At 37.0% G+C, this 8,145-nt stretch overlaps 1 protein-coding gene across 1 annotated transcript in view; it reads right to left on the bottom strand.

The window, feature by feature from the left end:
- The window catches only part of RAPGEF5 (Rap guanine nucleotide exchange factor (GEF) 5), a 188,113-nt gene that overhangs the window by 32,134 nt on the left and 147,834 nt on the right, over positions 1-8,145 (bottom strand). Inside the window, 2 exon segments of the mRNA XM_010577614.1 lie at positions 636-780; positions 2,846-2,924. Of these exon segments, the coding sequence (XP_010575916.1) occupies positions 636-780; positions 2,846-2,924 (224 nt within the window).

Genomic DNA, 8,145 nt, shown 5'->3' with positions numbered 1-8,145 from the left:
GGGGGGGGAATCAACAACCACATGGATCTTGGGTCAGTGACAACGTGGCTATTTGCAAATTTACAAGGGAATTACAAAAGCTTTTGGAACTCATTCAGAAAGATCATAAGATCCTTGCTAATAAGTGAGGACATCATTTTATTTATTAAAAATACATAAAGCTGTGCTACTCTCCATGTGCACCTGACAAACACTGTGGAATAGCATTTCACTCCTCAAAGTAGCTTCTCTTACAAGGACCTCAAACCTCTCTCTTTGTCCGTGATCCTCTGGATACCAACCATAGACCCTGTTCTGGCAGAAACGACCAGTGTGTCCAAAACCTCCATATCTTTGTACTTTTATTTTTTACCTTCCTAACTTTTCCCATTTTCTAGAGAGCAAGGAGTCCTGGGAGTTTCATATCTTAAAGTAATGTTTTTGATATTGAATGTACTGACATTACAGGTTTTCTGTTCAAACTGACTATCTCTAAGGCATTCAGGGAAGACACATGTAAATCATGTTATATTATAGATTTCATAGAGAAAATTTAAGTATGAAAAATTATGCTTTATATATTTTGCTGTTAGGGCTTTTTAGACACAGTATGTTAATTAAACAATGCTGAAATGAATCAGAAAGTGTTTCAATACCTTTAAAAATTGTTTTAAATGCTCATCTTCATGTAACCAGTCTTTGTAGAGAGAAGTCCACTGAGACACCAAATGCAAGACTTTTCGTTTCCTACAGGACACATCAGAGTCATCTTCTTTCCCTTGGTGGTTCTTAGCACAATAGGTACAGTAGATTAAGGAACAAACAATAAGGTCTCACTGAAGCTTAAAAATTAAGTGATGGAAAAGACTTTGCAATCATCTTATCTGCTAATAAAAGATTTTTTCACTACATTGCTCAGTTTTAAATGTTTTATCCCATCTGGAGCTTTACGAGTTTCATCAACTTTTTGGAATGAAATTCTCAGTAATAGAAATGTCAGTTCATCCTCTGTGCCAACAGGATTTTTTTCCTTTATAGATTAGAGAGGCGAGTCTATAAAAGTAAAATCAATTCAAAAGGAATTATACAATGTTGAGTCATATCTTTTCTTCAGAACTGGGAATGAACCTTTGTCCTGCACACTGATGTCAATGTGAATGTCTGTAGGAAGGAGGACAATGCATCATTAACAACAACAAAAAAACGAGGCAGAGGAAGTCAGTTTCTTTGTCCCTGCACAAATTACACTATCTGCAGAAATAACACTATTAAAATAAAAAATGGTGAAAGAATCTATTCCCACCATTGTTCTCTTTTCACAAAGCAGAAACACCAAATGACAGAAGATACCCGCTTTGTACATTGTTCCTTCACTATTCTTTCTTTTATTAGGTAAAAAGATGATGTTTTCACCACAAAAGGTAGAGGGAAAAAAGAAAAGAAAAAAAAAAAGAAAAGCAAGTTCATTTTACAGCTACAAGTTTATTCAAACAATGCTCCTTAGCTTATGGAAGTAATTGGAAGTAAAAGGAAAAATTTCTTTTATAATACTTATTCTTCATTTTTTCTCTTCACGCATTCTGAAATGTATTACACAGATATAGGTATTCTAAGAATTAACATACAGGTCTGGATTGGTTTGAACCCCACTTTAAATGTTATTTTGTAACAGTTATAAAGGTTTATTTGTCTTTAAACAAAACCAGCAGCCATAAGTTTGTATTGTTGTTATGAGTTAGGCATCTGTTTCAATACATCTTTCAAGCATTCTTGTAAAGTAAGCATGCACATACACAAATACGTATGTTTTAGATACAAGTTTATTCAGAGGCAGCTTTAGCTTTGTACATTGAACTTCAGAGCAGGAATTTTCTGTTTATTGGTTCCTCGGCTATGCAAATTCTAAACGTTTTAATAGGTGAATGTGTATATATATTTCTCTATCTCTATTTACAGGCATGTGCCAATTAGGGGCACTCATATCCAAATTTGGATTTAATGTTTCCAGTTTGAATCTTTTCCTCAACAACCCATTTGAGTTAAGAAAACAATATAACCTGAACTTTGGGAAGCTACAGATTTGAATCGAATTCCAAGTATCATAAAACCTTATGAAAATTGGACTGAAGAAGAAGAGACCCTGAAAGATCAGCTAAGCTAGTCCATCTAAATCCACCCTAACTAGTCCACCCTAAGACAGGCTCAAGTATACCCTATGTTACCCTTGGAATGTATTTTCTAGTTTCTTCTTCTTAATATTCTCCAATATGAAAGATTTTACTGTCTCACACATTTTCCACTCCAGTGTTTCTTTTCTTAATGTAAAAAAAAAAAAAAAAATTCCTAGTATCTAACATGAAGCTGTCTTACAGCAACTTAATCTCACTGCCTTTTGTCCCATCTGGCATCGATATGGGAAAAGATTCTTCCCTTCCTCTTTAGGTACCTGAAAGATTGTCTCATTCATAGTTTCCTTTTTTTTTTTTTTCAGTAAAACAAGCCCAATTCTTTCAATCCTTTTTTGTAGGCCTTTTTTTCTAGAATACTGGTAATTCCCACTGCTCTCTTCTGAAGTTTCTCCTATTTGTCCATGCATTTCTTGGGATGTGATGCCAAAATCTCAGGTGCAGTCCACCTTCTAAGCATGCCATAGTAAATATTAGACAATTGTTCTCTTTTCTCACCATTTTTACAAGCAACATCAAAATAATCACCCGGGGTTGCATTTCAATAATATCATTATGCAAAGAGCAAAACTAATTATCCCAGGAGTGCAACTTGCTACATTTGATATAAGGCTTGACAATAGAAAAACCTAGGTGTAAGTGTGTGACCCCTGTTAATACAACACTTAATAAAAGGATATTGCCTCAGAAGTGCCTGGCACAAGTCATCAGTCGTCATGAAGACTGTGTACGTGAGAAGGAAGTCATCCAGGAGAGTTTCTGCAGAGGAAGACAAAAAAAGCCCAAGGTACAATACATTAGTGAGAGGAGGAAGAGAGTAACTACTCCTGTTAGTGTGCATGGCAGGAATAGGACCCCCTCCCCCCAAAAAATTCCAAAGAATACAGAATACATCTAACTTTAAGTTTCAAACAGTTAATAATATGTTGCCACTGCAGACATCTGACCCGTTATTTAACAAGCACATCCTCAGCTCTCAACCAACAAGCACAAATATGCACAAAATAAGCCACAGTTTGGGGATGAGTAAGAAAGAGACCTTATCACAAACACCACCTCCTGGTTGGCTCCGCTGCATGCAAAGCAACCTTTCCACCAGCTAAGTTGTTCTGAAAATTCAGAAGAAAATCTTTTAGTAATAGGAGAGAGAAAACTGCCATTGGCGTGTACTGTGATTAATATCTATGCACACTAGTTGAGAACGATTAAATAAATATATTAAAATCTTTAGCTGGTTAGTCTTGTCGGCATCACTGTAAGTGCTGAGAAGTTTTCTCTAAGGTTTACTTAATTACATTATGGAAGGCTTTTTTCTCCACCCCACCTGGTTTCTATCAGTGTTACAAAAATGGGCTGCAGGTACTTGCTAACAGACCGTTTCTACCCACTGCAGTTGTAGCACCTCAGGTTGTCAGGATGAATGGCTAGTTTGGATCTTAGTGTAACTTTCTCATTCCTCATTCCCAGGCCACACTAGTTTTAGGATTTTTCCAAACCTTTACCGCACACAGCAGTGTGCTGGAAGGACTGCTCTAGGATGAAAGGGCTCAGGTGTAATCTTATGGTGGTCTTCAATAACCCAATGGCAGAGCAGAGATAAGACTGACACAGACTTTTCCTGGAGGTGTGCAGCAAAATTATATGGGGCAACCACCAGAGATTGCAACAAAGGAAAATCTGTCGAGGTACAAGTGATTTTTTTTTTTTTCCTCTTGTGAGGATGGTTAACCACTGGGACAGGTTGCCTAGACAGACTGCAGAATCTCCAACATCAGGTATATTCAGGGCTTGCCTAGGCAAAGCTCTGAGCATCCTTGTCTTACTGGACCTGCTTCGAGCAGGGGTTCGACCAGATGCCTTCACAGATCCCTTCCAACTGAAATTATTCTACAATTCTTAAACATATTTGCTTCCAACTTTAGTAAACTACTCATATATGATGTGTGATCTAGGAATGAATTTGTATTTGGTTCACAAACAACAAAATCTTTAGTTTTCTGCAAACAGACAAGAGAACTATATTGGTCTTTTTAACTCCCAAAGACAAACATTTGTGGTTTTTTTGTTTTGTTTTTTCTTCCCCAAATGGAAAGATTTTCCTCAAGTTTTGAGGAGTTCCTGCTCACCGTATTTCTTTGAATTCCAGCAGATATACTATGTTCCCTTTAACAAGAAAACAGGTTTGCACCACTTGATTTATCAGATAAGAACAGGAATGGACAGAGGCTGAACAATAACAGAAGCAATTCTGGTTATATTGCAGAGCAAAAAACGCTTTACCAGTATAACTAGTTGTTATTAGTTAGTACCAATTATTCAGTTGTGATTTAAGTGGTGGATTTACAACTGCAAAGACTAAGGGCCAAACCAAACCCCACGTGAGAAAGATAAGGCTGAGCCCCGATTTCCATATCCTGGTTTTCTCACTATTTGTTTGCGACCTGTTCCAATCCAAGCTAGTGCTTGTGTACAAGTGTGCAAACTGAGAGCATCCCAGCAGCTTTTCATGCCAAGGCTGCAATTTCACAACAATTTGGACCAATTTCTGTTACAGCTGCCTTGGACCACCTTGTCAGTAAGTTATTGATCCCATAGCTGCAGTGCAGGATGGCAATAAGAATTCATCCATATATCATTCAAAGCCCAATATCATGTGGATATCACATTGATGGATAGCTAATGACATCCCACCCTGTGAGCATGGGATTCAAAATACCTCCATTGTCTTTAAAAAAAAAAAAAAAAAAAAAAAATCTAGCTAGATCAATGCATTTAACACAGCTGGTCTAGAAATAGTCCTGATCTAAAGACGCATAGCTAAAACCCCTTGTATTCAGAAACAAAACAATTAAATTCTTTATATTTCACCAACATTGTTAAAAATGGTGGAAAGTATTATCTTTGCATAAGAAGAATATTTTGTCTCAGTAAATGAAAAGACATTGTGAACAGCTTGTTCTCTATCTGAAAGGTCATCTACTCATTCTGTTGCACATCTTTTGGATGATACAATGCAGCTATTAAAGTTGGAGGTTTCACAAACATTTAGCTGGAAACAGCTGATCTTGGAGTCAACCACCACATTTTAGTTCTTCACTAAACTATGTGACTGTGCAGTGATCCTCAAGAAGTCAGAGACATTTACAACAGATTATTTCCCCACCTTTCTACTCTGTACAGGTGATATCTGAGTTTCAACAATACATAGCCATGTGTTCAGAAGAGAAATAAAGTACTAACTGAAGCAAAACTGCAGTGCTTATCAATGAACTTCTGCAATGGTTCAAAATAGCATGACTTCATCACACTAACTGGTGTTAAAATACCAACTTAAAAGTTTATTTTTATTACCTGATCATCTGTTTTCCAGATGTCTATCTTCAATTATTTCAGCATCCCAAAGTGTTGGGGTGGGAAGAAAGGCTGGTTTTGCTAAAATTTGAGGGGTTTTGCTTTTTTGCTTAATTTTTTTGCAAGAGCTATGCTACAGGTATTAGCAATACAATTCTCTTTAAAAAAAAAATTAGGGAAGGGAAGATTAAAATTGTATGTTTGTTCAGATAGCTTACAACTTTTTTAAGCCCTCTGTTCATCTCCCTCTGCATGTTCAACCATACATCCATCTATTCACAGTCTCTTGCTTCTAACCACCTTATCAAAACAAGGTATATCACTCGGCCAACTTAAAGTAGCACATATGTATACAAAGTCATTTCTTTTCCTTCTAAAAGCAGAGGAAATGCTAAGAAGAAGAAAAGTTCATAAATTATGATTCCCATAGCTTGTATATAAGCTAGATCTCTTCAAACGGCCTCTGAGCTTGTTTAGAAATTTAAACCCTAAAGGAATGTTTTGAACAAAAAAAAGTCTGGATTCTACATGTGGTCCATTAATAGCATCACTCATCCATTAAATTACTTTAACAAGTAAGCAATGAAAGTGCTTTTGCTAGATTAAATATCTATTACCAGACGTCACCTAAAGACTTCACAATAATATTCATATTTTAAAATGCCTGCACTAGCTTGTAGGTATTTCCCTGAAGTCCTACTGTTCACTGTAACTATCTTCTGTATTTTCTTCCTAAATGCACTCTAATTTAAAATCATTCCACAATGGTTTTTCATGCCATAGCAAGGACACAAAACCTGAGGGTATACTGATTCTTCAAAAAGAATTTGTTCAAAACAAACAATTGCACATTTCTCAGATACTTTTGGACATTAATACATGTCCACAAGTAATGATTTGCTGGTCTTAGCCTGCAAGCAGAAAAAAAGGCTAACCATGAGAGAATTTATTCACAGCAAATTATTCATTCTGTTACTAATGGCCGCTAAGAGCAGTAAATTTGCATGAGGAAGGGCTCTGAGTGTACAAGTTGGGCTGATAATTATGAACAGAAGTCTTTCTGGTTTTTTTCTGTTGAGTCACAGTTGATTTAAGAGTTAAAAAAAAAAGGCAATTCCAGTCACATCATTAATTATTTACAGTGCACCATACCCCCACTCAGAATGGCAGTGAAATGCATACCTCTGCTTTTAAATTTTACTCTGTGTCCCAGTTTCTGCATAAATTTGTGACCATCTTCTCCATTATTCCCACAGAAAAAGTTTTTCTAGTATTTGGAGCAAACGAGAATAAAATGCACAGTAATAGTTGGAAAAGAAAAGCTCTCATTGGAAGGGAAGTCTTTGTGCAAAAGCCTGTGATGCTGTGCTATTTTTTTAAATTTCTCTTCTTCATGAATTTTTTATTTAATCATTTTCTTCTAGCCATCAATCTAATTTTTCTTTGTTCCTTAAAATTTTCCTTTATTTGGCTAAGCAATTATTACAAAGTATGCAGTTAGCTTGCAGCTATGGAATATTTCATTTCAAAGACAATTTCAAGCATTTTAAAGCTTCATTAAGACATGCAACAGAACCAGCATGAGTTCAATGGGCTCCTGTTCTTGCAGCTCTTTGGGGGTAGCCTTAGGCAGTAATCTCACCACACCAAATGTGCGTGAGCACCATAGGCATAAAAATAATTAAAAAAGCAGGCCCTGTGCTTGTTTGTTATTAAATAATCAATTCACCCCAGCTTCTGCTGAGACAGTTTCTCATAGGCTGTGCGTGTCCCCTCCTTTCCCCAGGTGAAATAAGGCAGCGTGGACACCAGCTTTACTGGGAGCAGTTAGTACTGCTCTTCCCACCTTTCTGCGATGTACAAGTCCTTCTGCAAGATACATTCAGGGTGGCTGAGGAATGGAAAGAGCAGCATGTAGACACGGGATGTTCTCACACATGTGAATTACCCAGGGAATATTTGCTTTCAGCTGGTCATTAAAGGACCCAGCAATACGTCTACATGAGAAGTTGCAACTCTATTGCATGTAATAAGGTGATGACAGCCAACAGCAACAATGGTGTATTTGGTGGGGAAGAGGGATCTAGAGTCCCAGAGACAGTAAATGGTCATATATTTGGATAAACAACACATCATATATTCCCATGTACTTAAAGCCAGAGGATTCCCTGCTGCTTTCCATGTGCCCACCTACCTCTCTAACTAGATCATACCCTTTCTCTCCGAGAGGGCAACTCTACCATATTAACTCAATACAATGGCACAATTGTAAATGCCAGGACGGTAGAATGGGTTTCTCACATGGGTTTACACACCAAATTTGATTTTTCAATGGTTGCTTTTCCTCCTTCTCCACCCTCTTCTCCAGACAGGTTATCAATTACTAAGCCTTAGGCCAAAAATGAATAAAGATCTGTAGCGAAAAAACATGACGCAGGTTTAACAAATCAGGACAGGCAGTACAGTTCATGGTGTTGCCATGTCTAATACCTGTAAGCTCTTCTCAAACTTGAGCATTTTCTTAAACTACCGCAGTGGTACAAGGCATCAGTGGAGCAGTCTCACATTAATAACTTGTTACATAAACATGAAAAGAGACTTAATCTAAAAGGAAATGTCTTTGTCAGAT

The sequence above is a fragment of the Haliaeetus leucocephalus genome, unplaced genomic scaffold (genome assembly GCF_000737465.1).
Source record: "Haliaeetus leucocephalus isolate CR32 unplaced genomic scaffold, Haliaeetus_leucocephalus-4.0 Scaffold566, whole genome shotgun sequence".
NCBI classification, from domain to species: Eukaryota; Metazoa; Chordata; class Aves; order Accipitriformes; family Accipitridae; genus Haliaeetus; species Haliaeetus leucocephalus.
The sequence above is the reverse complement of the archived record's forward strand: the minus strand, read 5'-3'. Positions and strand labels throughout refer to the sequence as shown.